The sequence below is a fragment of the Acipenser ruthenus genome, chromosome 38 (genome assembly GCF_902713425.1).
Source record: "Acipenser ruthenus chromosome 38, fAciRut3.2 maternal haplotype, whole genome shotgun sequence".
In the NCBI taxonomy this organism is placed as follows: Eukaryota; Metazoa; Chordata; class Actinopteri; order Acipenseriformes; family Acipenseridae; genus Acipenser; species Acipenser ruthenus.
Window position 1 is genome coordinate 9,623,380 of NC_081226.1, and position 20,446 is coordinate 9,643,825.

Consider the following 20,446-nt stretch of genomic DNA (forward strand, 5'->3'; position numbering starts at 1 on the left):
GTCACAAAAAAAAAAAAATAATAATAATAATTGTGTGTGTGTGTGTGTCTGTTTGTCCTTGTAGAGCAGTTCATCAAGTGAGGAATGATGTTAATAAATATTTCTGTATTCGGGCATTTAAAATTTTAATTTGACTCCAATTAAACTTGCTGAAGTGTTGCAATACCCGAGCTGTGTGCTACTAGAGGGGAAGATTAACAACAGGGACTCTATACAGCGTCAAAAAACATGATAAATAAAAAAATAATTAAAAGAGATCATTTATTGTACATTGAATCATTAAAAAAAAAAAAAAAAAAGCATGATAAGTTGTGACTTCATGTTTTTTTTCACTCCCGAAGACGAACAACATACAACTCTCTGCAGATAACCATTTTCTGTCATATTTACGATTAAGATTGTCGTTGTTAGTCAGTGTTTTAGCTGATGGACAGAGAGTACTGTCGCACGACGTCACCAATACATACCTCTCTGCAATAAACAGTGTCTGTCCAGCAAAGCACAGCGCTCTGACAAACTCATTAACAGTCATTTCGGGCTTTCTTTTTTATTAAAGCGTGCGTAAAAGTCGCATCAATGGATTGCTTGTCACGTTATTACTTTAGTTTATTTATTTTTCAGTATGTTCTTTTATTGTCAGTGTGAACATGTACCTCAGTACTGCAGTATTTACAGCGCCGTACATCCTCTGCCTCATCTGACACAATTCTGCAAGTATTTTTCATACTTCGAAACATTTGTTTTCTTTTGAATATTCATAAACTGATTTCCGTTTTCTCCCCATTCCTCATCCACTAAAAATATTATATATATTTTTTTAATTTAGTTTTTGATGAAGCTAGTGGTTACTATGCCCATCAATTGCCACAAAAAATCTGACTTTGATTGGCCAATATAATCAGGTGATAGTGTGTTTGTGAAGTGACAGACAACCGCAATTTAACGTGTTGTGATCCTCTGACGTCTAAACATCTGCTGTATCCTAGGATACAGTGTAGAGCTGCTATTACAATGTCGGAGTCAAAATAAAACAGCATTTTAATCAAATTATTGTGTATTTCCCAAAAAATAGTACCGGGATAATATTGAATAGACAAAAATCTGGGATAAATCAGTAAAAACCGACTTCCAGTTAAAAAAAAATCCTGTAATTTTTCGGTAAAATTCGGAATAAACCGGAAACGCGGAACACTACATAAGGGACATCTAACAGCAAGAGCTGTAATGAGCATGCGCAGAACCAATATGTCAAATCCCTATAACTCATGAAATGAATATTGCTCAACAAACCAGAAAAAGGCACTATTCTGGGCCATTTCCTTTGTACCTGTCAAACAAACCAAAATTCAAACCGTTTTGGAGCTGGAGACTGACCAAAAAAAAAAACAAACCAGCAAAGAACCCAGATTTGATAGATAGATAGATAGATAGATAGATAGATAGATAGATAGATAGATAGATAGATAGATAGATAGATAGATAGATAGATAGATAGATAGATAGATAGATAGATAGATAGATAGATAGATAGATAGATAGATAGATAGATAGATAGATAGATAGATAGATAGCACATTTCACACAGTCTCTTTACAGTTGATACACAGCTGCTCCTTACCTTCGAATGCACTCTGTGATTTCAATGGGACTTGATCACTCTGAAGCCTGGAAGTGTCATCATTCTTTAAAGCTTCTGTTATTGCTGCAGTTAAACTCTGACCCCTCCTTGTGTGTCTCTGACATCTGTCTCAGGAAAACCTCGGATCAGCATCAGGAGCAGTCAGCAGAGGGGATTGAGCTCTCCAGCCGTGCAGCAGACTGGAGTTGAACTGGAATAGTATTGCACTGTCCTGCTAAAGACCAGTCTGACTGGAATAGTATTGCACTGTCCTGCTAAAGACTAGTCTGACTGGAATAGTATTGCACTGTCCTGCTAAAGACCAGTCTGACTGGAATAGTATTGCACTGTCCTGCTAAAGACCAGACTGACTGGAATAGTATTGCACTGTTCTGCTAAAGACCAGTCTGACTGGAATAGTATTGCACTGTCCTGCTAAAGACCAGACTGACTGGAATAGTATTGCACTGTCCTGCTAAAGACCAGACTGACTGGAATAGTATTGCACTGTCCTGCTAAAGACCAGTCTGACTGGAATAGTATTGCACTGTCCTGCTAAAGACCAGTCTGACTGGAATAGTATTGCACTGTCCTGCTAAAGACCAGACTGACTGGAATAGTATTGCACTGTCCTGCTAAAGACCAGACTGACTGGAATAGTGTTGCACTGTCCTGCTAAAGACCAGTCTGACTGGAATAGGTTTGCACTGTCCTATTAAAGACCAGTCTGACAGGAGTAGTATTGCACTGTCCTGCTAAAGACCAGTCTGATGAGAATAGTATTGCACTGTCCTGATAAAGACCAGTCTGTACCATAGACCTACAAATAATTGATTACTCATTGATTCTTTTAATGAATTATTTGATTTATTTCATGGATTGCATTGTGTAGCTCTGCGAAGCACATTACTCAACAATGTCTCTATTCATAAGCTAGTAATCAATAAAGTGCTTTACTCCACCAGTGTTGTTTTATATTATTACTGAAACCCCTTCAGCATGTATTTGAACTTTCAAAGTATTGGGAGTCTGAGGTAGCAAACAGTCACCATTACTGACTTACTGGTAATGAAATGATGTGTGTCCGATCTGTTGGAAGGGGAGTGCTGTATTAAATAAATGAAATCTGTGTTATTTAGGCACAGCATTATATTTTACAGTACCTCTGTAATCCAGCACACTGTATAATCCGGCACAATGTTCCAGTCCCAAGCAGTGCTGGAATGGACAGCTTTACTGTAATATCAATGCATTGGGGTCATGCTGAGCATTCAGTCAGACAGGGCTGGTGTATTTTTTTGCAAATATATTTTTGTCAAATTTGATTTGAAAAATGGTGAATACTTTACACTGAAATTCAAACTCAAATCACTGTCACAATACTGGAGTAATTCAATAGCTGAATAAACTCAAACTCAAATCACCATCACAATACTGCAGTAATTCATTCAAGAAAATTTGGGCTTGTATTTATTATAGTGACAGAACACACAAGAGAGTGTGGGCCTGTATTTATTATAGTGACAGAACACACAAGGGAGTTTGAACCTGTATTTATTATAGTGACAGAACACACAAGAGAGTGTGGGCTTGTATTTATTAGAGTGACAGAACACCCCCCCACCCCCACCCCCACAAGTGCTTTATTAAAAGGTTTAGCACAGTCCACAGGGTAGCACCACAACGATCTCCTCGGGCCCTCTGCTGATGTAACACTTCTAACAGAGGCTGGGGCGGAGCCCGTCAAGTACAGATCACCTACTGCGACAAACTAAACATCTCCAGTGCCTGAACCGGTTCACCTTCCCTGTGAGTGGAATGAAGAGAGAGAGAGACGTATTTTACGCTTGTTAAACAGTGGAAAGGTTCTTGTTTTTCACATTGTATCAATGAAGCTGTATAACAGAGCTCCCATGTTGGCACTCAGTTGTTGATACAATGTGAGATGCTGTTTCTCTCCATTCCTGAAGAATTTTGAGAGCTGAACGGAAGCACACAGACAGAGACAAGGTGAAAGTGAAGGCAGGTAAGCAGTCTGGTTGAACTGGGTTCTTTAAAGTGACTGTAGCTTTTAGGACTGATCTGTTGGGATTTTATAAACACAATATGAATGTGACAGTACAAATGAAATGATCATTTTAATAAAATTTGTTACTATGGGGACAGGTGGTTAAGTGTCTGTGTAGGAGGTTCAGAAAGGACGGTTCATTTGTTCCAGATTTTACACACAAATATCCTCCCCTAACCCTTGAACCAAAATAACCTTTGTTCCACTGTTCAAATTCAGTTTTATAGAAGCAGGACACACCTCTGTTGTCATGAGGGCTGAAAAAGAGAATTATTTCCATTTTAGAGAAAGGGCAAGCAGAGACACAATGACCATCTGGTGTATGTTAAAATAAAGGATAGTAATGCCACCTTGGCATCAATTATAGAAGGGTAGTGTACACCCTGGGTCTCAATACTGCTCTGTTACTGTAGGAGGGTAGTGTACACCCTGTGTCTCAATACTGCTCTGTTACTGTGGAGGGTAGTGTACACCCTGTGTCTCAATACTGCTCTGTTACTGTGGAGGGTAGTGTACACCCTGTGTCTCAATACTGCTCTGTTACTGTAGGAGGGTAGTGTACACCCTGTGTCTCAATACTGCTCTGTTACTGTAGGAGGGTAGTGTACACCCTGTGTCTCAATACTGCTCTGTTACTATAGGAGTGTGGGCCTGTATTTATTATAGTGACAGAACACACAAGGGAGTTTGGGCCTGTATTTATTATAGTGACAGAACACACAAGAGAGTTTGAGCCTGTATTTATTTCCCATGTAAAGAACCCCCTTCACAAGTGCTTTATTAAAAGGTTTAGCACAGTCCACAACGATCTCCTCGTGCCCTCTGCTGATGTAACACTTCTAACAAAGGCTGGGGCGGAGCCCGTCAAGTACAGATCACCTACTGAGACAAACTAAACAGCTTCTACAAACATATCTCCAGTGCCTGAACCAGTTCAACTTCCCTGTGACTGGAATGAAGAGAGAGACGTGTTTTACAGGTGGTGAACCTGGCAGGTAAAGGTCAAATAACAGCAGGAAATGCACTTGTTTGATCGAGTCGAGATACTCTACACTGATGGAAAGCTTGTAGCTCATGTTTGTGTAACAGGAGCAAAGGGAACTGAAATCCCCACGTGGTTTAACCCTGTACTGCATGACTTTCTGTTCCGGAGAATACAATGCTTCCCTGTTGATTCTTGCTATTTAATGAATTTTGAAATCATGGCTGTTTTAATCTATTTTGTTGCCCTGTGGCAACGCTGTGCAGTTCAGGTAGTGAAAACAAAGCGCACACTTAACTAGTTTGAATGTTTTATTTCATAACAAAATTGAGTAGCACTTTACAGTGCACAAATAACCATGTAATTACTGTGTAAGTGTATGGTAATAATCCAGTAATAACCCAGTTTTACTGGGTAAATACCAGTTGTTTTCCATTCTTTCATTGTAACTACTGTTGGAATAGACTGGAATAGTGTAACTGGAATAGTGTAACTGCTCATTTAATTGCTGCCTGTTTCTCATTGCAATCAATAACTGCATCAATGAGAATGCCACTTTAAGATGACAGGCAACAGCACAGTGTAATTATAGCAGCAAACAAGACCGTTTCCATTGAACTCTCTACTTCTTCCAACAGTAGTTACAATGAAAGAACAGAAAACAACTGGTATTTACCCAGTAGAACTGGATTATTACCATACAATTACACAGTGATTACATGGCTATTTGTGCACTGTAATCGAAAGTGCTACCAACATTCAAGCTAAGCAGTTTGTAATAACAGTTCCTTTATAGAAATCAATGGCTTCCATTAAAATATTTATAATCAACATAACTATCAAGAACTGAACAATATTATTTTGTTTGTACAGGTTAGCTAAGTTCTAACAGCTGTAGCGTGATTGTTTCTGTAAATCAAAGCTATTTACTGATACTGTAGCTCTTCGAGGGTAAATGATTCTGATCCCTCCTTATACACGTTGTTTTAGTTGGTGTGGAAGTAAGAAAGCGATTGATGCCTGGTGTGAAGAGATACAGATTGCACTTTGAGCACGTGTCTTTGCAACCTCATTTCTTCTATCGTCCCTTATTTTCTTGTGTTATATTCCTAGAAATGTCATGTCCTTTGTTATTTCCACATAATTCTTTTATTTATTATAAATCATTATGTTTAAGTGCATACTTCTTATAAAAATATTTTATCCAACAGAGAGGAAGTGAGGCGTACAAAGACTGCAGAAGGCTGCGAGACAGGAAGTAAATGAGATGGAGAATCAACAGGCAGACCCAGCATGTCATTATGATGAAGGAATTCAAGTGGTAAGACCCTTTTCTGTAGCAGTCATTACAAAAGCAATCTCCAGTTATTAGAAGATGTATAGTGGATGCTATGAGTGGTTTAGAGTCCAGATCGAGGGGGGTACTGTTAATCCCACAGCTAAAACTCCCATCTGGAGAGTTTAAACAAACTGCACAGAAGACAGAGGAGTGCATTAACTCTACAGTACATTTAAGAATTGTATTTCAGTGTGCAGTGTAACATGATTGTGGGACACTGCAGTTTAAATTGCTTATAATCAGTGGGATTTTTTGATGTTTTTATTTTCCAGAAAATGCCACTGGAAGAGCAAACCTGTCTTCTTGTAGAGCTACAAGTGAAAAGTTCCCAAACAACACCTGCTTTGAAAAGCTCTGCTTTACCCGAGGTCTGCAATGAGCTCCCTGTTCATCGTAACACACAAGGAGCAAAAACGAATAGAGACAGACCTGACCCTAAAGCTCACACAGCTCCGATAGACCGCTCCACTACAGAAAAGGAGAAGACATCGAGGCGCAAAAGTGTCAAGGAAGAGGAAGAGGAGAAACAGAAAAGACAGGTGTGGTCTCGGAGACGTACACCCGCCGAACGAGAAGAGAACAAGACTCAGCCGGGGGTGACAACGCCTCCGAGACACAAGGAAGGGAAGAACGCAAGCATCCCTTCCAGTCTCACACCCATCAAAGAGGAGTGGACCCCAGATTCCTTCCTCCTGCTGATGAAAATCTTACAGATCGACATCCCTGAAGGTGTAATCACCCACGAAGCAATTCGGCTTTCTCAGACAGGAGTCGTTCACGACGTTGCTGAGAAAATCATCGGTCTCTTGATAAATTTCGAGATTGAGTTTCAGAAGCGTCCCAGGTTGTCTGCCAGGGAGGTGAAACAAGGTTTAAAGTTGATGGAAAACAGTGAATTGCTTGAACTAACGAAGCTGCTCTTTTTCAAAACGGCTTCAGACAAAAGCCGCCTCCGGGGCCAATGGCAGAAGAACACTTCCAACACAGGCCGCGGATTCATTCTGAGCCCTGCGTTTAGGTCCACGCCGGTCTCGACGGCGGTCATGCACACCGGCCCGGTGACCAGGTCCTGGAGCAGGCTGACGGTCGGGGAAGACTTGCCTACGATAACCCCGGGAACCCGTAAAACCCTTGGGGTCATCTCGGACCACCGGTACGTCGATGAACAGTCTTTGTGGACCGGTACTCCATCCAAGAAAGGGTTTGGTATGTTTGCAACAAACAAGTACGACGAGTTGGAGTGCCTCAAATGGTTTCACGAAACAGCGAAGGAGAAGAAAGCGTTTGGCGGAGGGGCCGCAGGCTACACTTGTGGGAACCGCGTCCAATATGGGTTTCTCACTGGGAACGTGGATGTGTTTGCAGATTTCAATCAGGACAGACCTCGAGAAACTCAGTGCGACAAGCTGCTGATCGAGTGCAAAGGGACCACGGGAGACATGGTCGGGAATTTCTTCACCAAAACCAAACAGATTAAAGACGGATTCCCTTATGCCGAGGTGAAAACAAACCACAAGTACATCTTTCAGGTGCAAACCTACATGTACGTTTTCAATGCTAGAGCAACAAATACAAACTCCTCTCCCATGAAGAAAGCTGCGATGGTCCTGAGACATTACCACCCTGGCGGACGGCCCCAGCAAGACTTTTGGCTAAGTCTCATCGACATCGACACAAAAGCACAGCGAGACATTGACAAGCTACGACTGTTTTTGCAAAGAAATGTTTTGGGCTGTTATATAGCAGTGTTGCAACAGTTATTTGTGAAAGAGAGCTGATAGAGACCCGCTGCTCCAGAGCTGATAGAGACTCCTGCTCCAGCGCTGATAGAGACTCCTGCTCCAGCAGAGCTGATAGAGATCCCTACTCCAGCTCCAGAGCTGATAGAGATCCCTACTCCAGCGCTGATAGAGACTCCTACTCCAGCAGAGCTGATAGAGACTCCTGCTCCAGAGCTGATAGAGATGCCTGTTGCAGAGCTGAGAGAGATGTTTTTAGGGTTTTTTTTTCCTATTTAGTTAGTTGACCCATTTTATAAGCACAACAAGGCACTTCAGGATGTGGGATATACTCTAAAATGACTTATAACTAGGCTTGCTATTATTTGATTTCTTTTTTTTTTTTTTTTTTGCCAAATCGACGATTAATAAATGTTTATTTTTTAAAGAATTTACCTTTTTTGTCGATCTTTATTTTTCAATTCAAGCAGAGCATGGCTGAAATCGACCTTTATGCTTTAAAAAAAAAACAGACTTTTTACCATTGAGAAACATCTCATGTAGAGAAGCCCCATATTCGACATGCAACAAAACCATGGTTACAATATTCTAATTGAAATAACGTTTGGTCACAGCAAAGCTATACCTAGATATAGATTCTACACAAATTAAAAAAAAATGTCTCAAATAAACCATAGAAAACACAGCATATAAAGTGTATTGCACAGACTTTTATAGCATGCATAGAAGTAAAAACAATATGCACAGTCAGAACAAAACATTAGAGAGTTGAACAGAACTAACCTGCACTTATTCAGAGCTCCGCCCCTCTCCTTAAGCACAGCTGGACTCACTGGAGGCGAGGCAGACTGGAGGAGACTTCTGCCGTTGATCAGGGTACTGTGCACAATACTCATGAAGTGGTTTCCTCTTGAGCCCCATTTCAAATCAGAACTAGTACCGGTCACCGTATATACCTATAATAGCAAATGCTTACCTCCACCTTAACCCGCTAATTTCAAAGTAGGTGCTTTGAATGACAGGTGCATAGTCGGTCTGATGATTGACAGTCATTTAAACGAATGAGAGCATTCTACCACTGCTTCAGCCAATGAGATGTCAGGACAGGATGAAATGCCGGGCGGTGACATTACACTAGCCTATTAAGGAACCACTGATTTGACTGACAGCGACCCCTAGCCATTCAGAGCGGAACGGAGACGGGACAGACAGCAAGTATAAAAACTAAACAGACGAGATGATTTCTTAAATTATTATTTTTGGTAAAAAATAAAAATAAAAGAATAGCGAGTGGTTTTTCCCGACACTTATCCTATATAGATTTATTTCAGTCAAACTTTTTTGAGAATTCGACGTTTAATGAGCTTTACAGATTACAATAGAAAAGTAGCAGGTCCAGTTATAACGCACCCGGGGTGCGGTGATGTTAGCGTGTATCCCACACCCTGCCATGCCGTACTGCTTACATATACTGGCCTGTTTCTAGATGAATCTTCAGATTAATACGAGGAGGACCTTCATGCAGAGACGACGCAGAGAGACTTGCCAGCAGTGGAGAAAGAACAAAGCTCCCCGCTCTGTATGTAAAACTCTGAACAGGATAGAGAAAAATAAAAAGAAAAGAAAAACATGCTCTTTGTTCATTAACACACACATTGTGTTCAGGGGCTGATGTGGGTGCAGTAGATATGAATGCAGTACTAGCAGTAAGCCGTGCCATAGACTCCTCATAATATGAAGGTTTTCACTGATCCCTTAACAGAAACTAAACGTGTTAAAACCACACACTGATCAGCATTAAAACTGAACAGAAATTTAAAACAGGAGTAAAAATCGAGTTTCAGTGTCTACACAGTAGCATTTCCTCAGGATGTTATAAAAGGGGGTTGTGTCAAAACATCTTTTGCACCGGTGTTTATGTATCTATACTAAAAGGTAAAGAACTCCCTTGCAAAATCTATAGTTCATCTGGGTTGATTAGTTCTTATTAAAAATATTTAAATTGACGTCTTACCAGATTGAGGCTTTAATATGAACACACACACACACACACTAGACACAAGGAATGTTTAAATCAATAGTAGTATTTTATTAAGTACACAAATATTAAACAGAAATCAGAAAGGTCAGAAAGTATGGGCAGCAGTGTGGGGTTAGGTCTCTGGACTCTTGACCGGAGGGTCGTGGGTTCAATCCCAGGTGGGGGACACTGCTGCTGTACCCTTGAGCAAGGTACTTTACCTAGATTGCTCCAGTAAAAACCCAACTGTATAAATGGGGAATTGTATGTAAAAATAATGTGATATCTTGTAACAATTCTAAGGGCGCCTGCTAAGAAATTAATAAGTAAGCCCCTTAGTTACTAAGCACAAAACACCAGTGACAGCTTTAACTCTGCCTTCCAGACACCTAGCAGGGCTATTGAAATATGACACTGCCTATATCCTCACACACAAGGCAACAGCTCCTGAACAGCACAAGCAGGCGATGAAGCAGCTAGTAGCTTACTAACACATACACGCCCACACACACACAGCCTAAACTGAAATGATACAGACAAATTTAGAATATATCACACTAAGCTTATTAATGGTATATAGGATATAGCAAGTTTACTATTAACCATTAGGTAGGTTTACTTATAGTTATTTCATCAAGTTTCATTAAAAGTTATTTCACACGCAAAGTGTGCAAACTAAATAACTAACAGTTCAATTCTATGTGAATGTGTTACAATTAATTAATTTAGTTCCATGAAATGAAAATGCAACTGGAACACTGAACGTTTTCTTAAAACTTAGACTTTTGGTCAGCTGGTTTGGAAACTCAATCTGTTGAAGTGTCCAGTACAAAACGCTCTCCTCTCAGCAACAAAGTCTTCAATCCCCAAATCAGATCAAACTCGGCAACAAAGCTTTCAATTCTTGATAGAATCAAACAGCTGCAACAAAGTCTTCAGTCCTCGATATAGGATCCACAACAGCTCCTGTCCGCTCTGTCCTCTTCACTGAATCTTTAGCTAAGCAGGTAGCAGGGCACAGTTTCTTTAGCTTCTGTTGGATACTGTGGCTTAGAAATACAGAAGACCCAGACTTGTTTGTCTGATAGAAGTCTCTAAGTTTTACGGCAGTCCTTCAGCTGGGCCTCAGTCTCTTCACTTGTGGTTGTTCACTCGCTTGCAGCTTGCTTACTTTTCTTGGGTCCGTTTTTAGGCAGAGTCCCGGAGTTGCAGCTTCGCTTGGCAGACTGACAGCTACTTGGTTAGCATTCGATGTGGAGTGCAAAGTGTGTAGTTTTGCTTCAATATTTATAGTCTTTTCACTCTTGCTAAATAGCCACTTTCAGGAGGTCATTGGTGTATCTTGCCTCTTTATAACTCTCAGTTCTTTGATGTTTTGCTGCCCTTCTCCGAGACAACGATGCTTTAGGTCTTCCCCGCATCAAACGCTTGTTGTTGCAGTTGTGAATTATCTGTGTATAATTCACCTGTCCTGTCAGCCTAATCCAGTCCTGATGCCCACTTGTTTAACCATCCAGTTCAGTAAGTCACATAGTTCAATACGTCTGCAGGAAAGGGGCCCTTTTCTTCAGACACAGCAGTTTCATTAAGTCCAGTTTCATTTTTAATACTCATTCAGGTATTAATATCATATTCAAGGAAGATGTCTCACAAGCTTAATCCATCAATAGTCGTAGCTATGCTACATTCTAATTTGTAATCTGCCACTGAGTGTAAACTACTGCAAAAGAGCAAGACAGAGCCAGGGATAAAACCGGTCTGCCTTTCTGTACCTAAGATCCGTACACAAGCTTGCAACACTGCTATTACTCAGGGCAGTTTACAAGAGCAGCACAAATACAAGCATGGACAATGCACATTGCAAAGCGACACGTCACGCAATATTCAGCCATTCATGTCATAATACAGCCATGGGACACTATCATTTTTCATTAGTTTTAGAATCGTGATGAATTTACAAGACAAACCCTCCAGGCGGTTGTCCAGTAAGGACGGTGCAGTCTTGTCTCTGGGATGCTACATACCGGGGTCGGGATACTCGTTCCCATCAATGTATTTATTTTCAAGTCTATGCAGTTTAAATGCTAAACCCTGAAACTCATTCCCCACACTGAGTTATCAATTTCTCCTGACTCGTCCATCAGATGAGTTGCAGAATAGTTTCCTTTCTGCATATTCCCGCTCCCAGGCACTGACTGCATTGACAGCCTGAGTTAAACTGACAGCAGAGAAGCCTCTTGTGACGTGTCCGCGTCTCCGCCCACTTTCTGACACAGTCACAGTGCAAGAGAGCTGAAGTTCATTTTTACCATTTAAAATGCATGCTCACGTGATACACAAAACAGTAATTTTCACAAGGATTCATAATGCAAGGATAACGTTTTTTTCCCTCATGAGTGAATCATCCCATTTAAGGTTTCTCTCCTATGTGAGTTCGCTGGTGTATAACAAGGTGTCCGGACTGACTGAAACTCTTCCCACAGTCAGAGCAGGAATACGGTTTCTCTCCTGTGTGAGTTCGCTGGTGTAAAACAAGGTGTCCGGACTGAATGAAACTCTTCCCACAGTCTGAGCAGCGATACGGTTTCTCTCCTGTGTGAATTCGCTGGTGTTTTTTGAGGTTGCTTGACAGAGCGAAACTCTTCCCGCAGTGCGAGCAGGGATAAGGTTTCTCTCCTGTGTGAGTTCGCTGGTGTAAAACAAGGTGTCCGGACTGACTGAAACTCTTCCCACAGTTTGAGCAGCGATACGGTTTCTCTCCTGTGTGAGTTCGCTTGTGATTTTTCAAGTCTCCTAACTGACTGAAACTCTTCCCACAGTCAGAGCAGCGACATGGTTTCTGTCCTGTGTGAATTCGCTGGTGTCTTATCAGGGCTGCTGAATGACTGAATCTCTTCCCACAGTCTGAGCAGCGATACGGTTTCTCGCCTGTGTGAATTCGCTTGTGATTTTTCATGTCTCCTAACTGACTGAAACTCTTCCCACAGTCAGAGCAGCGATATGGTTTCTCTCCTGTGTGAATTCTCTGGTGTTTTCTTAAGTGTCCTGAAACATTGAAACTCTTCCCACAGTCAGAGCAGCGATACGGTTTCTGTCCTGTGTGAATTCGCAGGTGTGCTTGCAAGGTTCCTGGTTGATTGAAACTCTTCCCACAGTCAGAGCAGCAATATGGTTTCTCTCCTGTGTGAGTTCGCTGGTGTGTCTTCAGGTTTCCCGAGTGACTGAAACTCTTCCCACAGTCAGGGCAGTGACACGGTTTCACTCCTGTGTGAGTTTGCTGGTGGAAAACAAGGTGTCCGGACTGACTGAAACTCTTCCCACAGTCAGAGCAGCGATACGGTTTCACTCCTGTGTGAGTTCGCTGGTGTAAAACAAGGTGTCCGGACTGACTGAAACTCTTCCCACAGTCAGAGCAGCGATACGGTTTCTTTCCTGTGCGAGTTCGCTGGTGTGTTTTCAGGTTTCCTAACTGGATGAACCCTTTCCCACAGTCAGGATATTCTCCAGCGCCCGCCCTCGCTTTAGCTGCTGGACTGGAACCTGGAAAATATGAACAGGAAAGAAAGTAAGAGGGACTGCTTGTAGGCTTGGGGCATGTGGCTGGGTGGAGGAGTGGATTAAAGCATGTGAATTTCAGCTGTGGGGGCTTGCACTGGGTTACATCTGTTAATAAAACGTATAGCCTCTACTTTATTAGAGATGCCAACTTCTGAAAGGAGAAAATAATATTTTTTTGTTGTTTGTTTTTAGGCCAGTGGCTGCTAGCCCCTTGACATTAAAAGGTTCTTCAGCACTGGCAAGCCAATGACCTCATTTTTACCGTTCAATCTAATTTGGTTACTGTAAACACACAGCATTTAGAAAATAATTCAACACTATTTTGTTTTATCATGTTTCCAGGCCCATAGTTTGGCCGCCATATTGGATTGGAAAAAAACAATTTTGCCTAAATATAAAAATGTGTCTTATGAAAAAGACTTATTCCAGAGTGCAGAAAGTTGGTATAGTTGTTGAGGGATAGTCCAAGATGAACTGATAGGCTGTGTGGTATGGCGGCCATGCTGCATGACATCAAAATCGCACAGTACAGACGTCATAATCACAAGCTAGAAAAATCTTCTTCTCCCAAACCGCTAGTCTGATAGAACCAGAAATTGGCACAATTGATCCTAGTATGTTTGTCTTGAAGACTTGGTCAAGGGAAGTTGCTACAAGAGAAAACATGGTGGCCACGTTGGATGACATCATCAACATAAAAAACTGGAAGTGTCTGAGTGAAACAAAAATTGGCACACATGATCCTAGTGTGGCTGTCTTTAAACTAGGGATGCACCGAATTCGGGATTCGGATTCGGCCTGAATACCTACTTTTTAAACAGGGTTCGGATTTGGATTCGAATACTTAGGATTCAGTGAACCGAATCCGAACCCTATATCCACCCAGACGCACATCCATTTTAATACATGCCTTCAAAGTGTTTCAATGGGACACAAATCCGGTACTGAATGGAACTGTTGTATTTAATAACAAGAACACATTTAACAAACTCTGTCGCAGCTCTCAACTCCCTAAATTGACTTACTGGTGGGGCAGGCACTAAACACGTCACGCAGCGGCTGAATGCAAACTGCACACCCCTGCATGCAACAGCACATTCACATCACACTTTCATTTGTGTGGCTTTGTCCGAGACGTGTTCTAAAGATCATACTAAGAGAAAAAAAAAAATAATCGGTGCACAGAAATATATATTTTGTAACTTTACAACTGTCAGATGTGCAAGATGTTGCTGAACAATATGTAAATTAAATGTTATGTTACTGTAATGTGCCAATACAAGTTGAACCATTTGCTAACTGCTGTGTTTTATTGAAATAACTTTAAAACTATTTTGTAGCCTATTGTATATGTGTTACACACATGGTGCATTTAATTTTTTCCTCATTGCTCTCTGATAGGGTTGTCAACAGGCTCCAGAATCTCAGGACACTAAGGCAGGTCAGGTTTTTTAACTCTCCTCTCTAAACTGCAATGTATTCGACATGTAAAGTGAGCAGTTTAGTAGATATACTTAATTTAGGATTCGTAAGTGCTATCAAACCTGGACTGAAATAGTCAACTTCCAAAATATTAAAATAACAAGAGTTTTTTTTTTTTTTTAATACATTTGGAATCTGCAATTATTTTTCATATTTTCTCCTCAATTTGAAATGTCCAATTATTTTCATTTCAACCCGGTAACCCCCGCACTGACTCAGGCGGGACGAAGACGGACACGCGCGTCCTCCGAGACGTCAGCCGTCCGCTTCTTTTCACTCTGCAGGCCCGCTATGCAACCACGTCAAAGCTACAGCACTGGAGGACCATGCAGCTCCTGGTAGCTTACAGGCAGGCCCGCAGACGCCTGGCCAGTCTACAGGGGTCGCTGGTGCGCGGTGAGCCGAGGACATCCTGGCCAACCTAGACCCTCCCCACCCGGGCACCGCCCCCTGTGAATTCCCATCCACGGTCTGCTGTGGAATAGCCTGGACCTGAACCAGCGACCTCCAGGCTACAGGGCGCATCCTGCACTCCACGCGGAGCACCTTTACTGGATGAGTCACTCAGGAGAGCCGTCCCCCAAGAAAGATTTTACAAGGTTTTATTTATTTACATTTTTACTAGTCTGCAACTATCAAAACACAACATGCTGCGTAGCATCCAGTAATTTATATAAAAGCAATAACAAGCCTCATGCCCAGCTATCAGCAAAAAAAGGCCTACATAAAGTGTTCAGATAGGTTATCTAATTCAATTCCAAGATGCTTCCTCATTATTATTATTGATTGGTATTGAGAAAATGCATAAATTGAAAATAAAAGTTAATAGTTAGGAAATATCATGTTGTAATGAACAGGTTCCTATGACGATGTACTCGCCTATTTCAAACTCTACATGGGATTTGTATCAAATTAGCTTCATGCTGGGCTTGTCTGTATCTGAATCTCTCATAGGGAGCTCAAAGCAACCCACGAGTCTCAACGGGGCTGACGGACCACCCTGTGGTGTATGAACTATCCTTAAGAGAGCAGAATATATAAACCGTGTTCACAGCGCTGTATTGGGGCATAACCGCAGAACTGTATAAAAACAATACAGGCCATGTAATCACCGCAGACAGAGGGATGACGTTTCTCACATTTTTTATGGCAGCTCCACAATCAGGAGAATATATATTTTTCCTTCCATAATGAATCGAGAGGAACGGTCGTTCTCACGCCAAGTTACAGTGAAGCGCGAGAACTGCCAGCGACTCTCTACAGAGCACGGATAGTTTATGTGTTTTCAGGGTATTGGCGCAGCAAAAGTAAATCAGCCAAAAGCACCATTTCACTGTTAATTTGTAGATCCCAACACTGACGAAAAAAAAAGGAAATACCTGTCATACAGTAAGAGAAATAAGTCACCAAAGGAAGGTAAAAACGTCCCTCTCCTCCTCCTCTTTCTCCCCGTCGTATTTTTTGGGAGATTTTTGCAGACCCCAGGCACTTATATCCACGCATATTCATGTTACAGCACATTTGATTTTAATGACATGTTTTGTCAACATGGAAATATACTGGGGAAAGCACTTATTTGGACGGCTGTATCATTTCTATGAAATGACTTATTTCTGTTTTAAAATGGAACATTCGCCTGCAAAAAAAAAAAATCTTTATATAATAAAGAAACAAAAAGGTCCGGTATACGTGGGATTTGAACCTATAACCTTCAGTTTGCAAGTGCCTTGTGTTAACTGTTAATGCTACACGATTAGTTCAGACATGCAGTATTTTGAAAGATTAAGTCAGCCAGCTGAAAATTCTCTGAACTTTGTTACATTTTTTAGATTGTTCGAGCCATCATCTACCTTCATCATCCTCATTCTGAGATTCTGAGCTGGAGCTCTGAAAATTGTTTCCTGCGAGTGTAACGCTCATTGTGGTCCCTATTGGCACAAGGGCGTATGATTTCCTGTCTCTATACTGGTCGATGAGAGTAACGCTATTTGTGGTCCCCACTGGACAAAAAAAGGAACATCATTTCTGAGAATTAACTGTGCTGAAGGATAGCCTATATAGTTGGTAAAAGAAACAAATAAATAAATACATTAATATAAATATTGAAATAAATGAATACATAAATTAACAGATATTCATTTATCTTGATATTTATTTATTTTTCACTATCATATAAACAATGACATTTACTACTGTAAGAAACAAATCAATACTCAACAGCTCTTGTTCAATTACACATTAGTGAAGATTTTTGTACATAAAGGTGGTCATGCTTTCATATATTTTTACTTTACAATTTTAAATATATTGTAACAACCCGGACAGTTGCTTTGTTGCAGGACTTGTTGTCTGTTCAGTTTGTCTTGCCTGTCTGTGCTCCATGTATTGTAAGGGGAATGGGTCGGATCACGCTGTTAGTGAATGGGGAGAATGTGTGTTGTTGTTTACGGGGGTTGCACAGCATTTGAGAATTCAACACCGTCTCCTTTTCTTTGACAAATTATTTGTTTAAACGATTTCCACGGTCTTATTTAGTAAAATGTACTGTTTAGTACTGATCTGTACATTCTACTTTGTCCCCAGCATTTGAATAATAAACTAACTTGGCTTGTGTTTTTCAGGCACGATAAAAGCAGATCAAATGCATGAAAAACACAAGCCAAGTTAGTAGAAACAATTGGGGCAACCTTGGCCCCCACCTCTTTGAAAGTTGTGCCTGTTTGCTTGGTGCTGGCTAAGGTGTCCCCAATGGTTTCTTGAAACTTGGCTTGTGTTTTCGATCTCTCTACTTTAAATGGCTGGGCACTTTTGGTAAGGTGGCGTTTTTTCACGTTTCCAATGTGTGTTTGTTTCAGATTTAATAAACGTTCAGGGAGTACCCATCATTTATTTAATACAAGTCACAGTATTATACCCCTTTGATGTAGCGCCGTACCTCCAAAATAGTATCTGCTTCAGCCAAATCGCAGCCGTTGGCATCTCCGCTTTATATGTAAAAGCAGTCAGTAAAGACTGATGCTGGTGAAACCGAGCCCTGGGATCAAAATCTGCCTTCAGAGTTCTCCTGTAATGTTTCAGGTCTATTTCCCCCTAACACACGCTACAATTACATCTTTTTCAATAGCATTACACATTTACAATAATATCCATATATTGTTACACTGAACATGTATAATCATATATCCAGTCCTTTAGTGTTTCTCCCTCTTGGTATAATACCCCCCCAGACCAGAGCAATGGCAACATTCTATCTATATCTCAAGTAGTGAGTCCTATATTGAACTGGTTGGACTTGTCCACGGAAAACAAACAGCTAGTAATGTAACCTACATGCTCCCTCCCTCCCTCTCAACCACACTGTGGATATCACGCAATCTAGAATGACAATGTCACAGCTACTGGGAGTCACTCACCTGCTAGACTGCATTCTGAATGGGAGCGCCCGTCTTCCTTTCCATCTCCTTGCGTGCTGTTGGGAGAGCCTTCCTTTCCAGCGCCTTGCTCTCTCACGCAGATTCTCTTCAGCACCACGCTACACTCCCGCAGGCGTACACGCTCCAGCTCGGATTCTTTCTTCCCTGGTTCCATGTGGTCAAACTCTACTTCAGGAAACTCCTGTTTAATACGATCAGTTTTCAGCACCTCTTGTTTAGCAGTAAGGGGTTCTTCTGTACGAGAGATCTCCAGTTCATTGTGCTCAGCTTTAATCTCAGAGACCTCCATCAGACAGCAGTTGCATTGCACCTCACAGACCTCCTGTTTAATGGGGAGGGAAGCCAGCCCAGAGAACTCCTCTCTGGGGACAGGTTCATCAGGGAGCTCCTTTTTAATCTGGACAGATTCCATCTTCACACCGTCCATGGCAGCACACAGGACTCTGTTTAATAGCTGCCAAAAAAACAAGCATTTATTTATTTAGATACAGGGCTATTAAGGTCATTCAAGAGGCCGACAAAATCTGGCTTTAATAGCAGAGGTGGCCTTACTATTGAAAGGGAAGATAATTTCTTGCAATAATTTTGAATACCATAGGATTACACAATTTATTAATTTCATATATTATTCACTGTGGATTTCTTCTGTGCAACCTCTAATAACATTTGCTTCTGATTTGTAACAGTTATATACAGTGCCGTGAAAAAGTATTTGCCCACCGTCTGATTTTCTGCATTTTTGCATATTTGACACTGAATGTTATCAGATCTTCAACCAAAACCTAATATTAGATAAAAGGGAACCTGAATGAACAAATAACATAAAAATTTGATACGTGCCGCTACCAAGTGTGATTTATTAAATTAAACTCACTTAGAAAAAAAAACACTAAACTCATCGCCTCGCCGAGGTGCACGCAGGTTAGCAGAGTGCGGTTTGGTTTGTTTTGTGAATTGATGGCAGACAGTTACCTCAAGTATGAGAGCTCGATCTACCATCTCCTTAGATATTTTATAAAGTGACCGCTGAGCTGGTAAACCTACACATGTACCGGTTAATCTAATGATTGATCGATTTTACACAGGAACCCTCATTTATTCACGTGTGTGTATAATTTGTAATATTATATATAATTATTCACACACTCTGGTATATCGCCCGCTATTTATTTGCCTGCACATAAGACAAGGAACTCGGCCTCAACTACGTTGTCATTAAAAATAAATAAAAACACATCGTTACCTTAATTTCGATTGATATCCCGGCCCCTTTTTAGTTTAATTGTTATATTTTAAATGGACTCGGTCTTGTTGATGCCGGCTTGCCTGTTCATTTAATAAACAAAGAGCCTGACACCCCCGCGCCGATCCTGCATCGATGACATAACTGCAGGCTCCACTTCATACGTCACTGAAGCTGTTACCACGGGAACGGGTCACATGACAGGGTTGCATTCGCACCTGGCGATCCTGCCTCTATGGCCAACGCTGCTCAGAGCTGCTCTGTGATACTCATGAACTTGGCAGTTTTCAACTCGTTGTACAATTAAATACAAATCAGTTAAGCACCATCTTTCTGTATTTTGTAGAAGTATAAATACTCCGGTAAACATAAATAACATTCATCATACTCATACTTTGACGGTTTTTGTTTTATTTCCCTTTAAAAACTGCCATTTCTGAAAAAAAAAAAAACACAGTCTCAAGCACATTCAAACTGGTAGAAAATGAATAAAAACATTAAATTAAATCTAAAACACACATTTTCAGTATAATATAGTAACTTAAGAAGACATAACATGTGCAATGTAATTTATTTTTGCTCCTAGTACTTTCTCGTAGTGATCTCAAAACCGCATCACGGCCAAACCTGTTTTCCTGATAGTGCAAAATATGCATTTCGAATGTAACAAAATGTCGCAAAGTGGTCATTTGCATATTAATTAAATACTTATTTATTTTAACCATTGTTGTTTTAAACTACTCAACGGCAACAAATACCATGATACCAAATTACATATTATGCTTTAAATATATCAACTTTATAGAAATGACAAAGTTGCAATTGTGTAACAATTTACACAATTGTAAATTAGATTAACATATTAATAAATTAAAAATGCTAAACACTTTATTTATATACAAATAATCACATTACCTGCCTTTTCAGTGGCAAATGCACTCTTTACAAATTCTTAACATGTAA

At 40.8% G+C, this 20,446-nt stretch overlaps 3 protein-coding genes across 5 annotated transcripts in view; 1 reads left to right on the forward strand and 2 right to left on the reverse strand.

Annotated features, from left to right (window-relative positions):
• Nucleotides 1-20,446, reverse strand: part of LOC131706988 (zinc finger protein 79-like) — a 168,854-nt gene that overhangs the window by 137,583 nt on the left and 10,825 nt on the right. The window lies entirely within an intron of this gene.
• On the forward strand, nucleotides 3,070-7,854 carry LOC117434187 (uncharacterized). 2 transcript variants are annotated; one of them, XM_059008964.1, is made up of 3 exons: nucleotides 3,071-3,644; nucleotides 5,880-5,989; nucleotides 6,280-7,854. In XM_059008964.1, exons 2-3 carry the CDS (start codon nucleotides 5,936-5,938, stop codon nucleotides 7,783-7,785), a joined length of 1,560 nt encoding a protein of 519 aa, XP_058864947.1. In that variant the 5' UTR covers nucleotides 3,071-3,644; nucleotides 5,880-5,935; the 3' UTR covers nucleotides 7,786-7,854. The 2 variants fall into 2 exon arrangements, with proteins under 2 accessions (XP_058864948.1, XP_058864947.1); XM_059008965.1 differs by lacking the exon at nucleotides 5,880-5,989 and having other exon boundaries at nucleotides 3,070-3,644.
• Nucleotides 9,816-20,446, reverse strand: part of LOC117968191 (zinc finger protein 850-like) — a 30,167-nt gene continuing 19,536 nt past the window's right edge. The window contains exons 5-6 of the mRNA XM_059008870.1: nucleotides 18,220-18,694; nucleotides 9,816-13,306 (exon numbers count right to left, since the gene is read on the reverse strand). Of these exons, the coding sequence (XP_058864853.1) occupies nucleotides 12,177-13,306; nucleotides 18,220-18,694 (1,605 nt within the window). The 3' untranslated portion in view covers nucleotides 9,816-12,176. The remainder of the gene's footprint in view (nucleotides 13,307-18,219; nucleotides 18,695-20,446) is intronic.